This window comes from Salvelinus fontinalis, chromosome 2 (assembly GCF_029448725.1).
Source record: "Salvelinus fontinalis isolate EN_2023a chromosome 2, ASM2944872v1, whole genome shotgun sequence".
NCBI classification, from domain to species: Eukaryota; Metazoa; Chordata; class Actinopteri; order Salmoniformes; family Salmonidae; genus Salvelinus; species Salvelinus fontinalis.
The window spans coordinates 72425392-72451945 of NC_074666.1; the positions used below are offsets into that span (position 1 = coordinate 72425392).

At 43.4% G+C, this 26554-nt stretch overlaps 2 protein-coding genes and 1 pseudogene across 5 annotated transcripts; 1 reads left to right on the forward strand and 2 right to left on the reverse strand.

The window, feature by feature from the left end:
• Window positions 1-2911: 2911 nt before the first annotated feature.
• On the reverse strand, window positions 2912-4274 carry LOC129867311 (GTPase IMAP family member 4-like; annotated as a pseudogene).
• An 8456-nt stretch (window positions 4275-12730) lies between these two features.
• LOC129825059 (uncharacterized) lies at window positions 12731-17798 on the forward strand. Of its 4 annotated transcripts, none has more exons than XM_055884800.1 (6): window positions 12731-12836; window positions 13782-13878; window positions 14717-15313; window positions 15412-15447; window positions 15628-15756; window positions 15860-17798. In XM_055884800.1, the coding sequence occupies exons 2-6, from the start codon at window positions 13847-13849 to the stop codon at window positions 16848-16850; spliced, it is 1785 nt and encodes a 594-aa protein (XP_055740775.1). In that variant the 5' UTR covers window positions 12731-12836; window positions 13782-13846; the 3' UTR covers window positions 16851-17798. The 4 variants fall into 4 exon arrangements, with proteins under 4 accessions (XP_055740775.1, XP_055740801.1, XP_055740786.1 ...); XM_055884826.1 differs by having other exon boundaries at window positions 15631-15756; XM_055884811.1 differs by lacking the exon at window positions 12731-12836 and adding an exon at window positions 13448-13662.
• An 842-nt stretch (window positions 17799-18640) lies between these two features.
• LOC129825083 (eukaryotic translation initiation factor 3 subunit D-like) lies at window positions 18641-25408 on the reverse strand. Its single transcript, XM_055884853.1, has 16 exons — window positions 25301-25408; window positions 24475-24600; window positions 24321-24366; window positions 24041-24177; window positions 23860-23945; window positions 23680-23752; window positions 23348-23463; window positions 22533-22665; window positions 22164-22311; window positions 21839-21969; window positions 21586-21671; window positions 21233-21362; window positions 20961-21103; window positions 20632-20824; window positions 20320-20414; window positions 18641-18745 (listed from the first exon to the last, which is right to left on the reverse strand). Exons 2-16 carry the CDS (start codon window positions 24595-24597, stop codon window positions 18727-18729), a joined length of 1659 nt encoding a protein of 552 aa, XP_055740828.1. The 5' UTR covers window positions 24598-24600; window positions 25301-25408; the 3' UTR covers window positions 18641-18726.
• Window positions 25409-26554: the final 1146 nt, after the last annotated feature.

A 26554-nucleotide genomic window follows, 5' to 3' on the forward strand; every position in this document is an offset into this window, starting at 1 on the left:
GTCAAATTCTTCCACACCGATCTCGACAAACCATTTCTGTGTGGACCTCGTTTGTGCACAAGGACATTGTCATGCTGAAACAGGAAAGGGCCTTCCCAAAACTGTTGCCACAAAGTTGGAAGCACAAAATTATCTGGAATGTCATTGTATGCTGTAGTGTTAAGATTTCTCTTCACTGGAACTAAGGGGACATGAACCATTATTCCTTCTCCACCAAACTTTACAGTTGGCACTATGCATTGGGGCAGGTAGCGTTCTCCTGGCATCCGCCAAACCCAGATTTGTCCGTCAGCCTGCCAGATGGTGAAGCGTGATTCATCACTCCAGAGAACACGTTTCCACTGCTCCAGAGTCCAATGGCGGCAAGCTTTACACCATTCCAGCCAACTCTTGGCATTGCGCATGAAGATGTTAGGCTTGTGTCCGGCTACTCGACCATGGAAACCCATTTAATGATCTCCCGACTAACAATTTTATACACCTGTCAGCAACGGGTGTGGCTGAAATTGCAGAATCCACTAATTTGAAGGCGTGTCCACATGCATGTAGTGTACATGCTTAAAAGCCATATTTTCCAATCCAAACTTCTATTACAGTCCCTTACAACAGTGTCTGCATTTTTAAATGTCACTTCATTGCTAAAACCAGTGACTTTTCAAAAAAATCGAATGCAGACAGAGGGTTTCTTACCATCCATCACAGTGTAGGCCTAGGCATACCTGAATCTATCCTTGTACAAGGGCGACTGATGTAAGGCCCTCTAAGGAGATCAAATGCATAATGCACACAGCCTACACATTTGAGTCATGTTCCTGTTGAGACCTTAAAGTTAAACCTTATATATTTTGTAACCTCACTGACTAGTAGGCCTATGAGTTCCAAGTGAGTCATGCGCAGCTTATTGTTGATCATTTTGGAATTCATGTTGTCCCTCTTTGACACAGTTTAGTAACTGATGAAAATAAAATTACGGATAAAGGCAAAGGAAGTGACTGGTAAAGATGGTTAGCCCTTAAACAAAATATGCCTACTGTAAAAATGCATGAATAATTATTAGCAGTTCCTCACAGTATCTTTGGTGTCTCTTTGTCATCTTCGGAGTCTGACTTGTAGTTCGCAAACGATTCGTTATTATTTGAACGACTCATTCTTTTTGAACAACTTTTTATTGACTCAAAAGTCAGGATTTGTTTTTCTGAGTGATTGGTTCATTTTAGTTGTTTGTTTGACCTGCTGGCCGCAACGAGTCCTACACAGACCTACACACGCTCCTCCGACTCAGCAGCTCCAGACAGTTAGTGCTGTCAGGCACCCTTGGGACATCACTACCTAAATCTTACCTAACCCAACCTGAACCATAACCCTTACCTAATTTAGCTGAAGAATGCTCAACTGTTCTCTTATATCAGGGTGGAGTGGAGTTTTGATAACTGGTTGTGAGATTTGCTAGCATCAAGATTGAGTCACAATAAGTAAATCACTTGTAAAATACTTGTAAAAATGTAAATTCTGAAAATGCTTACCTGTAACGTTACCTATGTTTGGCTTGTACAACAGGGGTCCTTCAATCGAGTGCTGAAATTCATACTTTTAATAAAAACTTTTATTGATTACAACCAAGTTTTTCCCTCATTTGTGTGCTCAACTCAGCATGAATGTACATGTGCTAATTTCATCTCAGTCTTTAGTAGGGTTATGGCAAGGCTGATATGTCTCCAGTTGAGCAACACAAATGAGGAAAAGTTGTACAGGACAAACATAGGTACAGGTAAGAGTGACTCAATGTTGCTGCTGGCAAATCGAGTGACCAGTTATCAAAACTCAACTACGCCTCGATATAAGATTAAGATAATGGAGTTGATTGTTCCTTAGGAGGCTAAACTCCACGGTGAAGGAAGCTTCTGATGAATTTCATCAACTGAGAGGAGTAAAGACCAGGCTTTGTGTAACCTAGCTACGACTACATTAATTTGCAAAAGGACAATATAAAAAAAGTTTTGAAATTATGAAACGTCAACCTTGTACCTGTTTGTCCTCTGTAGTTGCGTGTCTTTCTTTGATTGCTGAAATCCACACTTTTTTGAAAAACATGAATCAAATACACCCACTGACTGTTTGCTCGTTGTTGCTCTAAAATGGCAACTCAATGCAAATGTTCATGTACAAATTGAATCTCAACAAAGAAATAGTCAGTGGTTGTATTTGATTAACGTTTTTCAAAAAGTGTGGGTTGAGCAAAAAATAAATAGAAAATTATGTTCTCTACTTGTCAGTGTTCCAAACGGGACATTATTTGTCTTTTTACCTAAATATGGAATCACCATCAGAAACAATTGATAGCAAGCAGTGCACTGGAATGACATTCACTCTCATGGGATGGGTGGATGAAAGCCACACCCCCAATAAGATGCAATAAACCACAAATATGACAGCATTGAGGCAAATGTCACTGTGCTTCTATGGTTATATGCACCTTGCTACTGCCTACTTTTTTTTTCATTTATCAAACCAGACAGCTCATAATCCAGGGCCTTTATCCCAGTCAACACATGTATCATTTAGCTTTAATTAGAATGTGTAGAATAGCATGAGATTAGCTACAAAAATGCACATTTTCCTCTCTGCTCCATGGCAAAATGTGTAGAATTGCAGGAAATGTGGTTCAAAACAGCACATTTTCTCTTTGCCCCAATGTCTAAATGTGTAGAATTGCATGAAGTTTGCTGTTGTCTTTTATTTTTTTATTTTTGGGAGGGCCACCACAAATTTCTGGAGGATCACCAACGAATTTCTGGCTATGCTACTGCCACAACTAGACCTTTTTTTCAAATAATCTTATTTGTACAGTATTGGCAGTCCATGTCCAAAATCAACAGTGGAAGATATGAATGTCTTTTGGACTGTAGTCAGTATAATGTTATGGACCATCAGGAAGTCAGCAAGTTCTTCTCCCCTCTTTTATTGTGTCTTACATCTCTGATCTCCAATGGCCCTGAGGTCAGACCAGGTGAGGTGTGGTGGGGCTGATGTAGGATCTGCTGAGCTGCTTTCCACACCTGCTGTTGAACCAGAAAAATGTGTAAGTACAATGTATTTTCACATTCCTTTCTTTATAATTTTCACACATTGAGAAAATACTGGCCAACATACAGAATATTTTTTTTCTCTAATTTGACAACTGATGGGCATATTTAGGCATCACATAAAACAACTTTCTCAGTAAGTACTGTAGGTATAGTGTTTTACTCACTGTCTGATTTCTCATCTGTGTATCTCCTCCTCCCTCTCTGCTGTCTTGTGGACTCCTCTGTGGCCTCCCCTCCGTCCCCTTGCACCTCCTCTGTCTCCTCCTCCATCTCCAGCTCTCTCAAAGCCTCCTTGACCCTCCTCAGATCCTCCTCTCTCTCCCTGTTCTCCTCCTGCTGCCTCCTCTCCTCTTCCTCCTCCTTCTCCATGGCCTCCTCCAGTACCTCTTTGCTGGAGAGCAACTCCCCTCTGTTCTTGGTCACCATGTTGTCCAGCTTCTCCAGTAGCTCTGCCACGGAATCGTGGCCCTTCCTGGGCCTCCCATAGAGGGCATGATAGCGGCCCCCACATCGCTCCACCAGGCACTGGAGCTCCTCGCTCTCCTCACTCTCCTCCTCTAAGGTGGCATCCTTCAGCCGCCCACCCTTCACCGTGAACAGCACCACGGTATGCCCCCAAGCCCGCTCCCCCAACATATCCGCATGCTCCTCGGCCGCCTGCCGCTCCCGTCTGGTAAAGGAGAAGGAGAGGGGCACCACCAGGAGCACGGCGTGGGGGCCAGGCTGGCACTGTGACACGCCCCGGACGATCTCCCTCCGGACCCCCAGAGAGGAGCCCCTGGAGGGGAACCACTCCCAACCAGGCGTGTCCACCACCGTCACCTGCCTCTCAGCCACCTCTCCCTGACGCTTTACCGCCTCTCTTGTTCTCACCCCCAACGCGTCAAACATCCCTCTGCCCAGGATGGCATTGCCCACAGCACTCTTCCCCGCCTCTCTCTCTCCGATCAGGATTATTCGCAACCCTGAGACCACAGAAAGAGGGACTGCTTGGCCTGTAAAAAGCATCATACCACCCTAAATGAACGTACAGAACAACACAATTCAATTGTATTGAATTTTCACTTCCTGTTTCTCATAGCCAGGATAGATCAACAACTGACTTTGTTGAGAATCTGAGGAGCTTCCAGTTTTTTCCATTTACACCATGACCTCGTCTGAATCTATGTTGAAACCACTGATTATCATACTTGTATGATAACACAACCAGTGCCTTCTAAAATGCTACTTCATACTTGTCCACTTTCATCAAATCTGAAAGTATACAGTAGCTATTTTGTTAACGGAAGAAAATATTCCTCAGTCCTCTCCCCTCCCGGTACATCTTGTTGTCTGAATGGCATATGAACTGTAGCCACCCTGCTAATCATTCTTTACAGCCCCTTTTACTGTCCCAGGGATCCAAAGTTCACAGTGGGACTGCTTGCATGTTCACACAGCTAGATAACACTACCTTGGCAGGAATCAACAGTCTGGCTGTGACCCTGCCCCAAGCGATACTGTATGGGAACACAGCTTCTTTATTGTGCCTTAGGAAGACTTGAAACTTTTGGAAACCTTTGGAGATAAGGGAAATGGTCCTGATGAGTTAGGAGTTGTTTCTGGACAGGGCCCTGGAGATACTGAACAGACTCACTTATCAGTAGTACCACACATATCACTGGCAAATAAGATTAAATGTGAGAGCTCCTCCTTTGTAATGAATGAAAGTCATATTTAGTTGGCATTATCTGTTTGATTGTTGAAGATCCTTCACCAACAGCAACACACAGTGCCTTCAGAAAGTATTCTCACCACTTATCTTTTTCCAAATGTGGTTGTGTTACACCCTGAATTTAAAATGGATTACATTTAGATTGTTTGTCACTGGCCTACACATAATACCCCATAATGTCAAAGTGTATTATTTGTATTATTATTATTTTTTGGCAAATTAAAAATTAAAAGCTGAAATATCTTGAGTCAATAAGTATTCAAGCCCTTTGTTATAGCAAGCCTAACAATTAAGTTCAGGAGTAAAATTGTGCTTAAAAAGTCAAGTTGTATGGACTCACTCTGTGTGCAATAATAGTGTTTAACATGATTTTTGAATGGCTTCCTCATCTCTGTATCCCACACATTAAATTATCTGTAAGGTCCCTCAGTCGAGCAGTGGATTTCAAACACAGATTCAACCACAAAGACCAAAGAGGGTTGTCAATGCCTCACAAAGAAGGGCACCTATTGGTAGATGGGTTAAAAGAAAGCAGACATTGAATATCAATTGAGCATGGTGAAGTTATTGGATGGTGTATCAATACACCCAGTCACTACAAAGATACAGATATGAAGGAAACCGCTCAGGGATTTCACCATGAGGCCAATGTTTAATGGTTGTGATAGGAGAAAACTGAGGATGGATCAACAACATTGTAGTTACTCCACAATACTAACCTAATTGACAGATTGAAAAGAAGGAAGCCTGTACAGAACACTTGCATCCTGTTTGCAACAAGGCACTAAAGTAATACTGCAAAAATAATTTAGCAAAGCAATTAACTGTTTGTCCTGAATACCAAGTGTTATGTTCGGGCAAAATCCAATACAACACATTACTGAGTACCACTCCATATTTTAAAGCATAGTGATGGCTGCATCATGTTCAGGATAAAACATAAACTGAATGGAGCTAAGCACAGGCAAAATCCTGGAGGAAAACCAGGTTCAGTCTGCTTTCCACCCGACACTGGGAGATGAATTCACCTTTCAGCAGGACAATGATCTAAAACACAATGCCAAATCTACACTGGAGTTGCTTACCAAGAAGACAATGAATGTTCTTGAGTGGCAGAGTTACAGTTTTGACTTAAATCTACTTGAAAATCTATGACAAACCTGAAAATGGTTGTCTAGCAATGATCAACAATCAATTTGACAGAGCTTGAAGTATTTCTTAAAGAATAATGGGCAAATGTTGCACAATCCAGGTGTGGAAAGCTCTTAGAGACTTACCCGGAAAGACAGCTGTAATTGCTTCCAAAGGTGTGTCTACAAAGTATTGACTCAGGGGTGTAAGGACTAGATATTTCTTTGCCATACAAAAGTGTCTTAAAACATGTTTTCACTTTGTAATTATGGGGTATTGTGTGTAGATGTGTGAGAAAAAATATACTTAATACATTTTGAATTCAGGCTGCAACACAACAGAATGTGTAATAAGTCAAGGGGTATGAATACTTTCTAAAGTCACTATGTTTCATCTTTGGCAGATAAAAGCAGCGACTGGATTGGGCTGAGATGAGAGGTAAAGCTTAATTTTAGAGAAGAAAAATAATAATTTCACAGTTAAATGCATTTCTAAGGGTATATCATAAATTACCATAATTTGCTTGTTATAACAGACAACAGGTTATGAAACTGTAGTGAGTTCATATTTTATATATACACCTCACATGCAACCCATAATAAGACTATACAATTAATATGTTAACAAAGTCTATTAAATGTTGATCTGACTCCATAAAATTGAAATATGCAAGAGACTACAGTTGCGTTACAGTAATAGACAATCAAGAAACGTCTGACAATGTGTATTTAATTACTTTTCTTCATGGATTTACATATAAGGAATAAGCTTAAGTTACAAAGCATTAACAAGCATTACAAGCGTTATTCTAGGCATGATCAGAGAGGGAGAGTGAGAGAGAAAAACCCATAGCCTGAAAGGCCATGAATCTAAGACCCTTTTATAATCATTTGACCATGTTTGGTTTCGAAATCTGAGTTGTTGACGAATAGCAATACTGTTGACTTAACTTCCAACCAGATATCAGACCTACAGGATGTAAAGACAGAATCTCTGCATCGCAGAAGTGTGACAAAATGGGGGTTGGCAAGAGCGTGACGTTCTGGTCATTGGTTTTCTATGTTGGTGATTTGTATGGTTCCCAATTAGAGGCAGCTGGTAATCGTTGCCTCTAATTGGGGATCATATTTAGGAAGCCCTTTCTCCCACCTGCTTTGTGGGATATTGTTTTGAGTGAGTGTATGTAGCACTACGGTACTTCATAGTCGTTGTTTGTTTCTTGGTTTGTTTAAGTTTCACTAAAATAAAGATGTGGAACTCCAATCACGCTGCGCCTTGGTCCGTCTCTCCTCACGACCGTGACAGAATATCCCACCAACGCAGGACCAAGCAGCGTGTTATGGAGGTTAAGGAGTTTTGGACATGGGAGGAAATCATGTCCGGATGTGAGACCCTTCCTTGGAAGGAGACACCAAGGAAGGTGGAAGGACAGCGACGCCGCCGGGGTCCGTGGCCACAGAAACCCCAATATTTTTTTGGGGGGGGGGGGGGGGGGCAACGAGGGGTGGTCGGCGGAGCAGCGGAGAGTGGAAGAGCGGGTCACCAGTCCGGTGCCACCTGTGCCGGCTCCACGCACCAGGCCTCCAGTGCGTCTCCCCGGCCCGGTTCGTCCGGTGCCAGCTCCCCGCACCCGCCCTGAAGTGCGTGTCACCAGTCCGGTGCCACCTGCGCCGGCTCCACGCACCAGGCCTCCAGTGCACCTCCCCAGTCCTGTTCCATGGCAGGAACCTTCCTCTGCGCCGATGCCCAGTCCAGGCATGGCGTCTAGGCCCGCTCCAAGGCCGGAACCGTCCTCTGCGCCGGTGCCCAGTCCAGGCACGGTATCCAGTCCCGCTCCAAGGCCGGAGCCTTCCTCTGCCCCGATGCCCAGTCCAGGCACTGTGTCCAGTCCCGCTCCATGGCAGGAGCCTTCCTCTGCGCCAATGTCCAGGCACGGTGTCCAGTCCAGCTCCAAGGCCAGAGCCTTCCTCGGCACCGGTGCCCAGTTCGGGCGCGACGTCCAACCGCACCGGAGCCGCCACCGGCACTAGTCACCCCCCTAACCTCCCCATTTGGTTTCAGGTTTTGCGGCCGACGTCCGCACCTTGTCACTGTCAAGAACCAAGGGCTCTCTATGGTGTTTAGGTCAGAGCGTGACTAGGGGGGTGTTCTAGTCATTGGTTTTCTATGTTGGTGATTTGTATGGTTCCCAGTTAGAGGCAGCTGGTAATCGTTGCCTCTAATTGGGGATCATATTTAGGAAGCTCTTTCTCCCACCTGCTTTGTGGGATATTGTTTTGAGTGAGTGCATGTAGCACTACGGTACTTCATGGTCGTTGTTTGTTTCTTGGTTTGTTTTCTTGGTTTGTTTAAGTTTCACTAAAATAAAGATGTGGAACTCCAATCACGCTGCGCCTTGGTCCGTCTCTCCTCACGATCGTGACAAGAGCAGCACATAGAATGCTTAATTCCGAAGACAAAACAAAGAATTCTTGCACATTTGATAAGTCACTTTTGGGGCTGGTTATGGTATATGGTATTGTTGTAATTTCATCCACCAGTTTTGACTTTCTTATTCCATATCTATATCAGTCTGTTCAGTATGTCTAAGTCTTGGTCCACAGGGAACCCAGGTTTAACTATATGGTATTAGTAGGAAGAGAGTAGGGGGGTGGGGAGGGGTCTGCCAGCCCAGTACCAAGTTAAAGCAGGCGCGCTGAATCAGATTGTGCTTGCTTCAGTGGTATTGGAAGACTTGACCTTCCCAGTCACAGCACTTTTACAATCCAATCTATTTAGTTTAGCAATGTGTCACCACCAAAGCAGTGTGGTGCGAACATGCTGGGGAATCCCAATGTGAAAGCAGGGCCCGTATTTAATCTCCCTGAACCCAGTGCCTTTGGGATAAAAGATGAAGCACAGAGACACAAGGAAATATGCAGTATTTACAGGGGAATAGTGAACCACTCTCTCTCGACTGACCAGGTGAATCCAGGTGAAAGCTATGATCCCTTTTTGATGTCATCTGTTAAATCCACTTCAATCAGTGTAGATGAAGGGGAGGAGACATGTTAAAGAAGGATTTTTAAGCCTTGAGACAATTGAGACATGGATTGTGAATGTGTGCCATTCAGAGGGTGAATGGATAAGACAAAAGATTGAAGTGCTTTTGAACGGGGTATGGTAGCAGGTGCCATGCACACCGGTTTGAGTGTGTCAAGAACTGCAACACTGCTGGGTTTTCCGTGTGTATCAAGAATGGTCCACCACCCAAAGGACCTCCAACCAACTTGACACAACTATGGGAAACAATAGAGTCAACATCGGCCAGCATCCCTGTGGAACGCTTTCGACACCTTGCCCCGACGAATTGAGGCTGCTCTGAGGGCAAAAGGGGGATGCAACTCAATATTAGGAAGGTGATCCTAATGCTTCATACACAGTGTATATACTGTATTCTAGTCAAGGCTGCCTATATAACTACTGCTGTACACACCTTTTCTATTCATATACTGTCCATACTGTCTAGACACACCATCAATACCTAAATTCATCTGATTCTCTCTTGACGATTCTATGCATATTAATGATAGGTTCATCACAAACAAGCACAGAGGTATATGATCACAACACTACAATTCTAGGATCATATGCTTTACTCCAGTCACTCAGGTTGGTGCCATGCCCCCTCATGTGGCAGTGAGAAGATACTACAGTAACTTTTTTACATAGAAAAATACAAGTCAACTACATGATTGATGAAGGCATGTCATTAAGCAAAGGCAGCAGCGCAGTCATCAACTACAAGCACCATTTATTCACCAACTATGGAGTTGGGGAAACACGTGTGGACCTGAATTGTGATAACTGCAGTGGCCAAAACAAGAACAAGTTTGTGCTCCAGAACATGCACAAGCTCCACCACAGTCTGGATCTTCACTTCCTGATCACAGGCCACACCAAGTTTGCCCCCGACTGGTCCTCCGGCCTCATCAAGTAGAGCTTCAGAAAGACCAGAGTGAACACTTTGTCTGAGATGGCTGGTGTTGTGAAGGACAGCACTGTGACAGGGGTCAACATCCCACAGCTGGTTGGACTGGAGGATGGTACGGTGCTGGTGGAAAGCTATGGCTGGCAACAACACCTGACTCCTTACTTCAGGCCGCTGCCACAGATCAAGCAGTACCAGCACTTCAGGTGAATATAATTTTCATTGCATTGTATGAGGTTATTCTTATCTAAACTTTGGAGGTGAATTTATATTTTGCAAGGTTGTAATGTCTTTTAAAATGTTTTGGTTATTTCCTGTTTACAGCTTCGATGCTCTGGAGCCCGGTGTTGTTGTCGCCAAGGAGCGTTCGGACTCAGTGGGGATCAGGTTTCAGCTGCTGTGGAACGCTGACATCCTTCCTCCCATAGATGGTCTGCCTGTACAAGCACCACCTGGACTGGACAGAGCTTGACAAACGTATCTTTTTGAGAAGATCAAGGAGTTTTTTGACGAAGAGGCTATGGACATCACATACCCTACACCAAAGTCAAGGGCAGGACAGAAAAAGGCTCTCCGAATATAGAGTTCTTTGTTCATGCGAGGTTCGGACGGACCAGTCATCAGCACTATCTGCAGTGCCTCTATTCAAATGACTCTCTCCTAACACACGCCATACGTTGTTGCTACTATTTTTTTTTAACCTGCTGCTCAGCCACTTTACCCCTCGTCTATCACTGGTATCATTATTGATATTGTTCTTGTACATACTGTATATTATTTTATTTATATTCACGCTATCTATTTCTGATATTGCTACTATGCAAGTAACCATTTGGCTGTACCGTTTACACCTCCTGTAGAGACCCATCCACTTAGCAAGATGTGGCCAGTGGTGTAAAGTACTTAAGTAAAAATATTTTAGAGTACTACTTAAGTATTTTTGTGGGGTATCTGTACTTTACTTTACTATTTATATTTTTGGCAACTTTTACTTTTACTAAACTACATTCCAAAAGAAAATAATGTACTTTTTACTCCATACATTTTCCCTGACACTCAAAAGTACTCGTTACATTTTGACAGGAAAAGTGTCCAATTCACACACTCATTAAGAGAAAATCCCTGGTCATCCCTACTGCATCTGATCTGGCAGACTCATTAAACACAAATGCTTTGTTTGTAAATTATGTCTGAGTGTTGGAGTGTACCCCATATGTCATGTCCTGACCATAGAGAGCATTTATTTTCTATGGTAGAGTAGGTCAGGGCGTGACTAGGGGTTGTTCTAGTTTATATTTTCTATGTGGGGTTCTAGGTTTATTTTCTATGCTGGTGATTTGTATGATTCCCAATTAGAGGCAGCTGGTAATCGTTGTCTCTAATTGGGGATCATACTTAAGTAGAATTTTTTCCACCTGTGGGTTATGGGATATTGTTTCTGTGTAGTTGGCTGTTAGCACTGCATTGTCGTCACGGTTCGTTTATTCGTAATTGTTTTGTCTTTTATAAAGTTTCACTTCTTTATTAAATTATGTGGAACTCAAAGTACGCTGCGCCTTGGTCCGACCATTATTACGAAGAACGTGACACAATAAAAAATACAATTGCTCTGTCTGGTTTGCTTAATACAAGGAATTTTAAATGATTTATACTTTTACGTTTGATACTTACTTTTTTTTTTAAACCAAATACTTTTAGACTTTTACTCAAGTAGTAGTTTACTGGGTGACTTTTACTTTAGTCATTTTTTATGAAGGTATCTTTACTTTTACTCAAGTATGACAATTTAGTACTTTTTCCACCACTGGATTTCATTATTGTAGGCTACTACTTTTACCACTTTTAGTCTTCATCTTTACTACTCACTGTTTACCACATGACCTCACATGTGAATCCTTAAAGAGATGGGTGGGGCTGGCTTAAGAGGGTGTGAACAATGCTAAGTTTATCAACTTTCAAAGCAGAATTACTTTCCCATTGTTCCTCAGAAATGCAGTGTATGATATACCATTTTGTAGGTCTGAGTCTCTACTTTATCCAATGTAAAAAACACAATTTAAAATGTTGCTACATAAGACCGATTTGACCTGGTCAGTCACATTGACATTTGACATTTGAGTCATTTAGCAGACGCTCTGGCTTACAGTTAGTGCATTCACCTTAAGATAGCAAGGTGGGACATATGTATATCTGAAAAGGGGTAAGGATTTTTTTTTTTTAACATGGAAAAATAAAAGCCACCTAAAGACCTAGTACTGATTCCTGCATTTTCACCGACCCTGTAACCAAAATACAGGTATCAGGTCTGTGTGAATGGTTCTCTGCTTTTTGCAGGTGAATTCATTAACACTTCCATTCTTTAACACCTTCCTAATTTGAACTGCAAACAGCCCCCATGCAACATCCTCCCAATTTGCCAGTTTCCCACTGATATGTATAAAAGGGTTATAACCTGCAAATAAGTTGTAAATAAGGGGATGTTTGAAAGGGTAAGATTTAGGATTTGATTAAGATCCCCATTAGCCGATGTCAGTGGTGACAGTTAGTCTAGTGGGGTCCAACACATAACGAAAAAGATATTACAGACAAAATACTATACAATTGACATACATTTAAAACATCAACATGTAGTTTGCATGTGTGTTCATCTATAAATTACACATACATGTCACATGTGCAAAACTTTAAAATGTACACAAAAAATAGGCCACAATGTTGTTCCACGCAACAGATTTGTTTACTAAAGAATTTGCTCTGTGTTTTGGCGTTTCTTTCTCGCCTCGCAGTCTCAATCATTCAAAGGCATGGCGGTGACGCGGCCAAGCGTTCTTATTATAGCCCAATGAATCAAAGTTGAGTTTGGAATAGGGAAACGAAACTGAGACACACATTCCCGGTGTAGGGAGACTGAACAGCATTCAGCCCCTTTGTCAAGGTGAGTGAGATTTATAAATCCATATTTATTTAATTCAATGAAACGGGCAATCAACAGTTGAAACAATAACAATGCGTTTTACCAGCCCGTTTCAGCTAAAAATTGAGGGATGGGACTGGAGATTGTAACCACTTCACAGACAGACGTATGCATACAAGGACTGACCATCCATGATATCAACATTATAGTTTTAACCATGTATTGAGGGTATATAGTGTTTTTTTTTTTACAAACATAAGAGTAAAACAAGCTTATGTTGTGGGTTCTGGTGGGATACGAGAGTTGGACTAAGCTAATGAGGCAATACATTATATTCTTCAATAGATAATGTGTACATAGGGCTATCGAAATGTTTCTACATTCCAAAATTAATGTAACAACTGCAGATTGTCCCTTTTTTTAAATGTTGTACTTCGAAAAGTTTAAACACCTTTGCCCCAGTGCTCAATTTGAGCCGGATCCAGCATCTCTCAGATTTGACTTGGTTCGTTCCGGTACCTATTTACCATTCTAATAAAAGCGATGAGCGTTAACAAAACCATTCTTGTAAACACCACAGCTGAGTATGTGTGCATATGCATATGGAAGTGACGTCTGAAACTGTTGTTGCACACTGTCTAGAATGAGGCTGTAAGAAATCTGAATCAGCAACTGATTCCCCTGTTCATTTCACCAACATATATAGTAGGCTACTTGGCTGTTTATTCGGTCTGCTGCGCTGCTACGTTGTTTGTCACTTTCTTTCCTCAATGTCTACCCCGGATACGGTGGGATACCACTCCGCGCGCTCACAATGTTTTCCGGAACCTCCCGATTTACAAATGAAGTACTGTGTTTGCGCATGTAGCTATTCGATGTCTGTGAATCCTAATGCAAAATTATTTCAGAACAGAAATGTAGACTTTTATTTTTCATGCCTGTGATTTAAATGTGTTTTATCCACAGTTCCATTGGACATGCACTGGGGACAAGGCAACACGGTTCAGTAACGATATCAGCAAAACCAGGAAATGTCCAAACACAGGGAGAGCATCATGTCACGGTGAGACTATTAACCAGTTAAATGTAACTAAATGTAATCAAAAATGTCATTACGTAATCCACAAAAGTAATGTATCATGAGAGGGCCGTAAACAATAACTAGTAATGCTGTATACTCAAAGAAAGGTTAAAATCTCACCTTTCTGGTAAAAAATAGTTATAAATTGCTGAGGTGTAGTCACTTTTGAGGACAAGCTCAAGTACACAGTACAAATATGAAGTATTTGATATGATGTATTTCCTATTCAACAAAACTGTATGAATAACGATTGAAATGACTTATGCTTTCTAAATATAGCATAATCAAATTATAAAATGACTAACTATAGATTTATAGCCATTAATCTAAAACTTATCTCTTAATGTGCTACCACGATGAAACCTGTGATGTAGGGTTCAGGAGTTGATGGACAGTTGGAAGAGTGAATGAAATGGTAGGAGAGACATCCCAGCTTAAAGTGGTTTCAGATTTAATATCCTACATCACACAGGCTCAGAAAAAATACTACGGTGTCCGTGGGAACCAGGGCTTTCACTTAATCCATTTCGATCTACTGTGTCCACAGATCGATTTATAAGCAAAAATGTCGGTTGGAACCAGTACCAGAACCACATAGGGGACCATACATTTAAGAGGTTTAATAACTGGGGCAGAAAGGAGAGTGTTGTTGGGCTACATTACAAAAACAACAGAGGGCATTGTTGACAAAGAATGCAATGTATTCATTCAATAAAGGTTGTTCAATAAAAGGGTAAAGTTGGCACTCTGTAAATCTACAACTTCATAATTTATATAGGGATTATCCTGAATTCAATAGTATAGCACTCTTTTGTTACAGATCAGCATTAACAAGGGAGATCTTGGGCCAGTACATCTCAGACACCCTCAGCCACATTCACGGAGTGAGGGAGTTCTGTGACAGGCATTCCAAATGGGCCCTTCAGAGGGAGACAGAACTGGAAATGATGAGGGACATCAAGGAGAGGGCAGACAGAATTGACCTTAAGTTCGACCATGTCCGTAACTCAGCGACCAAGGCCAAGGCGTTTGGGGAGTTCGTATGGAGCGGTCTGACCCAGGTGACTGCAGACAGTAGGCGTGAGGAGCTGCAGAAGGAGCTGGGAGCTGTACTAAAGGACACTCTGGGAGGCCTGGAGAAGCTGGATTACTTCCTGCATGCTGTGGAGTGTCTGGCGGTCACCTGTCTGTTGGTGTTTGAGGAGAACAGGTTCCTCTGTCTGCCTCAGGGGACGAGCCCTGCCAGTGTTCAGGCTGTCATCATTGCTGCCAGAATGGCCTGCCGTCTCCTCATCTATTTTAAGAGGGATGCTAAGGCCTTCTTTATTCCCAGCCTCCTCAATGTAGAGGTGCTGGCCTGCCAACTGGATAGATACATACAAATCAGCCAGCAGGTCTGTAAAAGGATGGAGAAGGGGTAAGTGGAGCTCTCATCACAATTGCTTCAACATTAACTCATGTAATCTTCATCATTGCCATTTTACAAACACTTGATGCCCATTTTATTCCTTCAAGATTACAGATCAGACCACAGTCTGAGAATAAACTTGGGTAAGATCCCTCAAAATCAGCATTTATATTATATTAGCATAGTTGTACTATTTTCCTTTAATTTTTGGCCTTCTCAGATGTCATTTGACAAGGTTATGGTGCTTTTGTGATATAATTCAAAAGCCACATAATAATCAAATGAATATAATGTAATGTTGAAATTAATATGCATTGCTACAGTAGCTACATCAGTCAAATGCTGTTTTGGAAAAAGAAGAATGACATCCCTGTGGTCAACCTTGGTGCTGATGTGAGTGAAGAGTCCATACAAAAGATGCTGGACCATTTGAATCAGCTGAGTGATATCAGGTAAGGTTAGTTTGGTTGTTCTCTTTAAACTTCTATTGATATTTTTGAGCAAGAACTATGTTTATTGGTATACAGTAAATAGATGTTGAATCCATCTCCCCAGGATGGACCAGAACCTCAGACTGACGTTCTTGTTCCAAGGGGCTGCTCAGCGCTTCATTGGTCAGTTCAGCCAGCGCCGGCCCAGGATGGAGCAGTTTCTGACCGAGTTGGAGGAGAGTGCTGTGCAGCTGGACAGGATGAAGCTGGGGGCTAAGATCTCCAGTGTGGCAGGCAGCTCAGTGGGGGTGGCTGGAGGGATCCTATCCATCGTGGGCATAGCTCTGTCCCCTGTCACTGGTGGAGTGTCACTGGCCCTCACAATTGCAGGGGCCAGCCTGGGGGTCACCAGTGGGGTCAACAGTATAACCACTGGTATGACAGAGATGAAGGTCAATAGCATCCATGAGAAGAAAGCCAGTGAAATATTCCAGAGTTTCATGGAGGATGTGGAGAGTCTCCAGGAGTGTCTTGAGGATGTGGCCAGTAATATGAAGCCCATCCTGGAGCAGAGCAGGGTGGATGTTGTGCTGGGAGCAGGGAAGGTGATTGTCACAGCCGGGGCCATCGGAAAAGGCATCGACTTCATAATGGACTGTGCCTCAGCTCTGAGTGTGAAGGCCTTTGCTAATGAAGATCTGATCGCAAGCGCTGGTAAGCTGGTGTTCCAGGAAGGCAAAGCAGCACGAAACCTACCCAAGCTAGCAGGGGACATCCCGGACATTGGACAGGTGGCGAAAGGCACCCCACTAGCCCTCTCCAGCTCGGCGCGGGCTGGTCTCATCACCTTCAACGCCCTCTTCATTGGCCTGGATGTCTTCTTCATCTGTAAAGACAGCGTTAGCCTGGCCAAAGGCAGCAAGAGTGAGAGATCCCAGCTCATCCGTGCCAGATCAGCATTGTGGCGCACAGAGCTGGACTCCTGGCAAAGGATCCATGACTCGCTGTGTAGAGGAATTTGGAAGTCCAGGAAGTGCCAGAGAATCCTGGAGCAGCCATTTTACCCTCTGGAGCAGAATCTGAAAGAGAAAAAATCTATGTGTATGACACAGTAGGACAACATCAATGACTTACCAGTTTTAAGATAGGGCCTCTCAAACATACTGTACAGTGGCACTTGGAATGTTCAACAGTCAAAAATAGATGTCACAAAGTACTTTAATTTTAATGAATCATTCTATACACAAGAGTCTACAAAACAAAATGAAGGTAATTTGATGAAATGTATTCAGTTTATTACTTGTTCAGAGTAGTCTGTTTAATGTCATGCCCTGTTTACAATGTGTTCAGTCAAAATACTGAAAGTGAAATGTAATAATGTTTCTATGATTGTGCTGCTGACATGTACCTTCATAGACAGAATACATATTCCTCACTTCACTGGAAGTTGAAGATGTCTTGCTAACAGGCAATGAAACATGTTAGTACAATTTATTCTGATGTTGACTTGTGTGTAAATGTTATGAAATGGACTGATCATGTCTGGCCTTTTTGGTGTTAATAATAATAGGCCTACTTGCTGGTATTCTGAAGGGGGAAATATATATAAAAAGTGGTCTTTGGTACTGCATTCTCATCATGACAATTTAATACCAGACATCAGTGATCCTGGCCTCCTCCAGGATCGCCGTGGACGATGTCCCTCTGGACCCCCAGAGAGGAACCCCTCCCAACTAGGCGTCCTCCACTGTCACCTGCCTCTCGGAATCCTTGCCCTGCCTCCTCACCGCCTCCCTGGTTCTCACCCACACCACGTCAAACACCCCTTCTGCCTAGGATGCCATTTCCCACAGCACTCTTCCCCGCCTCTCTCCGATAAGGATTATTCGCAACCCTGAGACCTCAGAGGGACTGCTTGGCCTAAATGAACAAACAGAATACCATAGTTCTATTTCATTGCATATCTCTTTAAACAACCTTTTCTCACAGTATGTACTATAGCTGAAAATGAAAATCACTAATGAGATCATTACAATCATTGTATTGAGACTGTCAGGACAGTTTATCTGACTGCTGTGTTTTCACTTCCTGTTTCTAGTTTTGCCAGGATAGATCAAAAACTGACCTGGTTGAAAATCTGAGCTTTCATTTCCACTATGACCTCATCTGAATCCACTGTTTATCATACTTGTATGAAATGGCAACACACAACCAGTGCCTTCAAATATACTCCACTTTCATCAGAACAATGTATACAACATCTGTTTTCCCCAGTCCTCTCCCTCCCATCTTGTCTGAATGGCTTACGGTCTACAGCCATGAGTCTGTCTGTGACACAGCCCCAAACGATATTGTATGGGAACAGCTTCTTTGTGCCTGAGGGAGACTCAGCTTCTGGACACTGGCTCAGTGCCAGATGAGTTGGGAGGGGTAGTTTCTGGCAATAACAAAACAGACTCACTTATGTCACACATCTCTGGCAAACAATATTGAATGTAAGAAGAGCTCACCCTTAGTAAAGAATGAAGTTCATATGTCATTATGTTTGAAGATCTCAAACAGCTACATATTAACTATTTGGCAAATAAAAGCAGACTGGAAGAACACCTTTACAGTGGCTCAGCTTTGACCAGGTGTTTGAGGAGCAGACAGGTGACATGCCTTGGAAGTCATCTGGGATATAGATCAGCATAGAGATTGATGTAGCTCTGGCCTCACCAACTACCCAGTAGCCATTCACTCAACCTGTATACAGTAACATCAAGTATCTAAATATACCAGAAATCTCAATTGCTAATAACAATATATACACTTCACAGAAGAGCAGAAAAGGAATCCTTGACTCATGCCTGCTTAGTGATTATTCTTCAGTAGGAGAAAATACAAAATAAATGGAAACAAGAGCCAGTTTCTCAAATCTTTATTTGAATGTAATGAGGAGTATTTTCTGTGTGATGCAGGCCACCAGGTCACGAGTGCAATTGCCAGACCTTAGGGTTCTTGTTCATCTAGAAAAAGAGGACAGGAAGTAGAGAGAAAACATAAGTAATTCAGAATATGCTAAACATATTGTACAAAAAGTAAACAAATCACATTACTTACAAACCATTAGACAGAATACAATCAAATAAATAATTTAAGACCACACATAATATATAGTGCTTTCGGAAAGTATTCAGACTCCTCCACTTTTTACACATTTTGTTACAGCCTTATTCTGAAATGGATTACATCGCCCCCCCCCTCAATCTACACACAATACCCCTTTGGGGAGTTTCTCCCATTCTTCTCTGCAGAGCCTCTCAAGCTCTGTCAGGTTGGCCGGGGAGCGTCGCTGCACAGCTATTTTCAGGTCTCTAGACGTTCGATCGGCTTCAAGTCTGGGCCACTCAACAATATTCAGAGACTTGTCCCGAAGCCACTCCTGTGTTGTCTTGGCTGTGTGCTTAGGGTCGCTGTCCTGTTGGAAGGTAAACCTTCGCCCCTGTCTAAGGTCCTGAGCAGGTTTTCATCATGGATCTGTGTACTTCGCTTTGTTCATCTTTCCCTCGATCTTGACTAGTCTTCCAGTCCCTAACGCTAAAAAACATCCCCACAGCATGATGCTGCTACTACCACCATGCTTCACTGTAGGGATGGTACTGGCCAGTTGATGAGTGGTGCCTGGTTTTCTCCAGACGTGACCCTTGGCATTCAGGCCAAATAGTTAAATCTTGGTTACATCAGACCAGAGAATCTTGTTTCTCATGGTCTGAGAGTCTTTAGGTGCCTTTTGTCAAACTCCAAGCAGGCTTTCATGTGCCTTTTACTGAGGAGTGCCTTCCTTCTGGCCATTAAGGACTGATTGTTGGAGTGCTGCAAAGATGGTTGTCCTTTTGGAAAGTTCTCCCATCTCCACAGAAGAACTCTGGAGCTCTGTCAGAGTGACCATCGTGCTCTTGGTCACCTCCCTGACCAAGGCCCGTGTCCCCAGTTTGGCTGGGTGGCCAGCTCTAGGAAGAGTCTTGGTGGTTTCAAACTTCTTCCATTTAAAAATGATGGAGTCCACTGTGTTCTTGTGGAACTTTAATGCTGCAGACATTTTTTGGTACTCTTCCTCAGATCTGTGCCTTGCGACAACCCTGTCTTGGAGCTCTACGGACAATTCCTTCAACCTCATGGCTTGGTTTTTGCTTTGACATGCACTGTCAGCTGTGGGACCTTATATAGACAGATGTGTGCCTTTACAAATCCCTGTCCAATCAATTGAATTTACCACAAGTGGACTCCAATCAAGTTGTAGAAACAGCTCAAGGATGATCAATGGAAACAGAATGCGTCGGAGCTCAATTTCAAGTCTCATAGCAAAGGCTCTGAATACTTACGTTTAGGTACGTTTTATTTTTAATTTGCAAATAATTCTAAAACCTGTTAATTCTCATTATGTGTGTACATTGATTAGGAAAAAATCTATTTCATACATTTTAGAATAAGGCTGTAACGTAGCAAAATATGGAAAAAGTGAAGGGGTCTGAATACTTTCCGAATGCCCTGTAAACATTGTACAGGTACCGCATAGTGCAATGGTGGCAGTCCTCACCTTCCTCCTCCTCCTCCTCCTCCTCTTCATCATCATCGTCTTCCTCATCTTCATCTGAGCTGAAGGTCCCGTCAGGCAAGCTATACACGCGAATCACTTGCTGTTGGCAAAAGCACACAAACACACAATGATGATATTGACTCTCTGTAAGGAACACTAACATTTCTTGGGCTCTGTGTGCAGACACCGTCAGACAATGGGGGAAATCAACTACTACAAGTTGCAGAGACAAGTACTAGTCTTTCAAGTCATTGGCAGCGCTCTACAGAAACAGTCAAGGGCATGCTCTGCTCCATGGTCAGCAGTCCTGGGCTCACCTTGTTGGGGTCCTTGAGGATGAGGTACTTGCCCTCCTCCAGCTTGCGGCAGATGTCGATGACGCAGCGGAGGATGCCCCAGGCGTTCTCCATGCTCAAGTTGATCTGGCTGGCAAACTCAGTGGGCTGGAACTGCTGGGTGCCCAGGACCACGTGGCGCGCAGAGTCCTTCGCGTGATAACGAGACACGTACCTGGAGACGGGAGGGCGGGGATTTAACTGATGGAGGTCAGTTGAATTGTTTTATAACAGAGGATGTACCAAGCTATTCAGCTCATAACCAAGTGAATCTATGGACAATTTGAAGGGGAAAAGATAGTTGCACTGACCCTAGCTTGAGGTACTCTGAGCCAGCCAGCATGGCACAGCAGGTCCAGCGGGCCAGTTTGTAGCTGTTGTTTTTTAGCTCAGTGGCCAGAACAGCTCCTCTCTGAGAGTCCAGCTTCTGACGCCAGTCCACTCCATTACAGTGCTTAAGACAAGAACAAAACATTCAACAACATTAAGCATTAGAGGGGAAGTTAACACTGCATTTCATCCCCAGAGATAGCATCAAATATCTCGTACTGTCTTTTCTGTCATCACTCGTTCCTCCTCTTACCCGGGAGTCCCACTCGTTGAGGGTCTTGACGTTGATGAAGGACACCTCTCCGTTGGCCCCGGTCATCACTCCATCGTGCTCACAGCGTACAATCAGGTCAATGTCCTCCCCCAGCTTCCAGCGGCGGTACCTGAGACAGAAACAGGTGAGTTTACAGGTCTACACAGCTTTCACCCCTCAACACTAACCCAGAGTCCAGCAGGACACATCACATGGATCCATTTAAAAACAGGAGTACCCAAAAAAATGTCAAAAAAGACTACTTACAGATGTGAATGAACAAACTATGATTAGATGGTCTGAATGATTAGATGGTCTGCAGTAGTGAGAGAGCAGCACGGGTCAGTACCCACCTGTAGGCAACAGAGGCCACCTCACTCTTGTCTATGTCCTCCTCTACAAATGGGTTGGGGTTAGGGAACTTGTGCCTCTCCCCACCCTGAGGGGAAACAAAGACACGGCATCCTATTAGAACGGAAATAATTAACATCCAATTCAAATGTATTCTTTACAAATGCAGAAATGCTTGGACTTTTGCCACATCACACTCACATTGAAGGAATGTCACTGGACATGTCCATTGGTGTATAATTGTAGTGGTCTTACCATGCGCAGACACTGCTGGCTGAAGTTATGGTTGATGTAGGTAGCCTCCATGGCCAGGTTACGGGGCGAGTTGAAGGAGTTGCCCTCATCCTGTGGTGGCTCGTTGGCAGTCTCACTCACCGTCAACAGATCTGACATGTACAGTTAGATGAGCCGAATGCACAGAAAACCAAACGCACCCCTAAACATTGGCATTATGACAAGAAGACTTAAATATGAGAGAGTTTGATATTAGGTAGAACTACTGATTCACTAGTAAACAAGACTTCCTTGACCAGTCAGAGATGGACCAACAGCTGAATAGATTAACTTGAGAAAGCCTCACCAAAGTCAGAGTTGTCTCTCTTGTCAAAGAAGAGCTTGTTGCCCACTCTCTGCACAATGATGTCCCAGGAGTTGACTGAGCGCGTGCAGCACATCAGGGTGGCCAGGATGGCATCGGTGGCAAACACATTGCCCTGGGTCTTAGCCAACTGCAGAGAGGAGGGTATAGGGAAGGTTTTACATCAGAGCAGAAAAACACACTCTACAGGGCAGTGTAATAATCATGTTTTTGTTTCTGAAATGTGTGAAACCATTAGTTCTGGACAAGAACGTGCAGACAAAACAACAAAAGGACTAAATCAATAATATGTTGCTCTGGCTTACTGTACCTGGCACAGTGCTGTACAAGTGTGGAATTGAGAGGGTGTACCTTGCGGATGACAGGGTCGTCGGTGGTGGTGACTGTGTGAAAGATCCTCTTGATGCTCTTGAGAGGCTTCTCGTTGCGAGTGGTGACGCGGTCGAAGGCCTTGTCGTAGTACTCCAACGCACCACAACACTCACTGGGTGAGAAAGAAAATCAATTGACTTTACGTGGATATAATATTGTCTTCCAGTAGAAACAAAAAGGTAAAAAACAGACTAGACTCATTGCAGGTGAAAAGCAACTTGAACATCATGTTACTCAGACTGGGTTTTGTTCTGAACTGTGTGATTGAGACAGACTGGAAAAAAATGGACAAAGCCATCGATGACATCACTCTATTGTTTCCTATGAGAATGCTCAGTGGCACATTTCATGATAAGGAAGTGTCATTTCAGCATGTCACCATCCTTTTACACAGAGGAGTTGTTGGAAACCTACTCTATGAAGTGACGTTGAAGGCTAGCTCAGTGCTGCTCCCTCTCATGGAGTATCTCAAGTTGAAGGCCGAGAGAGGTTCCATTAGCAACTAGATTATTCTTATAACTTTGTCTGTGATTTTAAAGTAAACGGTTCAAGGACATACATCTGGTGAAATAGAAGCCATTATTGGTACCATGATTGTGTTTGAATATTTTGTTTATATACATCAACGAATACTGACCAACGAGCACCATTTCCCCTTTCACTATAATGGGGGATACTGTTTTGTGGAAACAATGCCTGCACTACGGCGGTCGTCCATCAACTTGAACTCAATGCGAGGGCGCAGTCGTTCTCCCCTGGATTGAGCACAGATGCAGTGTTTATAAGTCACTCACATGTCAGTGGGGTCTTCCACCTCCATGTATCTCATCTTCATCAGCCTGGGGAAGTCCATCTCCTCCTTCACCTCCCAGTCACTCCGGACCTCCACCGACGAGTCCCGGGGTTTCAACTGGGCCTTGAAATGAAAGGTATGAGGGGGGAAAGGGAAAGGGGAGGGAGGGAGGAAAGGGAAAGGAGGAGAGACAGGCACGTATGGTAGCGTTAGCAGGTGTTTGGGAAGACTGTTGCCAGAAACTTCATACGACTACAACAGATGTTATCGGAGGAGTATCACAATACGGTTCAGATGTCCGGAGGTGCACTGATGTTGTTGATCTTCCCATACCTGGGATTTCTGGTCCCACTTTTGACGGACGCCAAACTGCTTCTGGAACTTTTTCTGTAGGCGCATGCGATCCCTGGACAGAGCCACATGAGATTAGACAGTTATAGAGAAAACCAGAGAACGTGTGTTTTAGAAAGCCACATCAGCAGTGGATTGGCTAAACAACTGCAGGCAGCTCACCTCTCCTTCTGCTTGGCACTCTTTGGCAGGGTCTGCATATTGAACTGGGTCAGGTTCCTACGGTCCTTGTCCCTGCGCAGATTCCTCTAAAAACAGAACAAAACATCCTGTTATAGAAAAGGTTACACAGAAAAGCCTTTTTGGGGTACTGTGTGTGTGGTCGAGCAGGTTAGTCTTGTACCTGAGCAAACCTCATGCGGTTCCTCTGGTAGGCAGTCTTCTGCGTCTTGGCAGTGTCCACCAGCTGGAAGCTCGTCTCGTCCTCCTCATGGAAGTAGGCATACTGACTACCACCCCCAAACTGAGATGAATACTTGTCTGTCAAAACATACAACCAAATGTCAAATGATGGCATCCATGGTCTGAAATACATCAAAATCAATACTGAATATAGACATTTAGAATAGGCAATATTCCATATCATGATATTATCGTGAATCCTACAATACAATTTAACCCACTTGTGTATCTCTTGTCCTGGTAGGTTGCTCCTGTCCAATCAGCCACCTGCACAGATGGACAGAAAAGTAAATCAGTCAGCCTAATTTCCTCCTCTTGAAGCAGGGCAAACTGCTGTTTATAATTAAAGGTGAGAGGCAGCAGAGGAAGACCAACCTTTCCCAGACGGTCTCCTTTGCTAAAGGGCTGGTAGGGCATGTCCTTAAACTTCTCAGGGACAGCACAGGGTCCCCATCCAGAGGGATTGTCCTGGATCTCAGGGGCATGGAACTTCGCCATGGTCTGAGGTTAGGGCAGATGTTGTAAACATTTAAAATGAAACGCAGATTTGAACAATATCTAGTTACCTATTACTATGTATATTAGATAGAAATGTGGTGTACATACGCAAGTGGATGATAAGATTAGTAACCTAGGCCGCAGGGTCTCAGACAATGTCAATGAACAGCACTGTTTTCACTCAGCAATGCACTAACATTAGATAGGCATTTCAGTATGCGCAGTGGCCTAGTCATCACGGACCCAGGACACATAACCATTGGATTGCTAAGAAACTGCCATCGATAGACTATTTGCATATTGCACAAGTAATCATCATGGAGAGAAAGCAATGTACAAGTTATAGCTAACGTCGTTATCTACAATACCCTAGCCTAAGCTTGCTAACGTTAGCCAGCTAGCATTATATTAGCAGGCGACCTAGTTAGCTAACCAAAAATGTCACAACACCCAAATCTAGTAAGGGGAAATTAATCGGGGACATCAACAAGTGAGCGCAACTACGTTCTGTTTCCATATGGACACTATGGCAAGCTAACCAGCATGCTTACTAGCTCGTTAGCCAGGTGGCAGATAGCAATCTGCTAAGCTAACGGCGGTGGCAGTAACATCCACTCGAGTACATCTCACATTATGTTTACCCTAAACATAATTGTAAACATGACATGTTCATACGTCTTTGTATGTCTTATTCGAATCTCACCTTTGAGATTGTGACGACCAAACGGCAGCTTTTATTCGGCCAATCAGCCGAGTCACAATTTTCTTCTGAAAGCGCCGTAGAAAAAGGAAGTGGAAAAGTACCGTAAAGAGTTGTTTTCCGGCAGACTATAAGCTTTGTTGCATATTGCTGCCTTTCACAGGTCGGAGTGTGAATTGCACATTTTGTTCAAAAAAAGTGAAATTGGGAAAAAAAATGAATTGCACCACCATCTCCCCCTAGATATACACAACTATCCCCAACAAACCCACCACCCCTTCACACTACTTTGGCCCAAACATCCTACACCAGGCCGTCACCCTGGGAGGCTGGAACCCCTTTTCTCAAATCCCCCTGTAGTTCTTCTGGACTAAAACCTCAACACCCAAAACGTCTCTGCTGCTTCTACCACAAAATCAGTCTTCTGGGATTTCCTTTCCATCTGTGCAGTAATGACCATAGCAATAAATGCCAAGAAGTCAACCTTACTAAAGAACAAACTGTTTGGGTTACTCTGTACTGGCCCAATACTCACAGGGATCCTCCCAGGCTCCCTCACCCATTGCTCACCATCCTCTACTTTCCTCAATGTTTTTGTTGTTGTGGTATTGTATTAGGATCCCCATTATCTGTTGCTGAAGAGGCAGCTACTTTTCCTGGGGTCCACACAAAACATGACATAATACAGAACATCAATAGACAAGAACAGCTCAAGGACTGAACTACACACATTTAAAATATGAACAATAGAACAAAAAAAGGTCCTACTGACAGTTACTCACATTACTGACAGTTACTCACACATCAGTACATATACAGGAAGTATTCAGACCCCTTGACCTTTTCCACATTTTGTTACGTTACAGCCTTATTCTAAAATTGATTACATTGTTTCCCCCCCCTCATCAATCTAAACATAATACCCCATAATGACAAAGCAAAAACAGGTTTTTAGACATTTTTGCATTGCTTAAAAAAAAACGGAAATATGACATTTACATAAGTATTCAGACACTTTACTCAGTACTTTGTTGAAGCACCTTAGGCAGCGATTACATCCTTGAGTCTTCTTGGGTATGACGCTACAAGCTTGGCACAACTGTATTTGGGGAGTTTCTCCCATTCTTCTCTGCAGATCCTCTCAAGCTCTGACAGGTTGGATGGGGAGCGTCGCCGCAAAGCGATTTTCATGTCTCTCCAGAGATGTTAGATCGGGTTCAAGTCCGGTTTTTGGCTGGGCCACTCAAGGACATTCAG

Coding starts and splice junctions, on each gene's coding strand:
- LOC129825083 (XM_055884853.1), bottom strand. CDS start 24,597: ATGGCGAAGTTCCATGCCCCTGAGATCCAGGACAATCCCTCTGGATGG. Junction 22,666..23,347: donor GTGGAAGACCCCACTGACAT/GTGAGTGACTTA, acceptor TTTCTCACCCAG/TGAGTGTTGTGGTGCGTTGG. Junction 21,363..21,585: donor GTGGCCTCTGTTGCCTACAG/GTGGGTACTGAC, acceptor TTTCTGTCTCAG/GTACCGCCGCTGGAAGCTGG.
- LOC129825059 (XM_055884800.1), top strand. CDS start 13,847: ATGTCCAAACACAGGGAGAGCATCATGTCACG. Junction 15,314..15,411: donor TGTAAAAGGATGGAGAAGGG/GTAAGTGGAGCT, acceptor TATTCCTTCAAG/ATTACAGATCAGACCACAGT. Junction 15,448..15,627: donor CAGTCTGAGAATAAACTTGG/GTAAGATCCCTC, acceptor GCATTGCTACAG/TAGCTACATCAGTCAAATGC.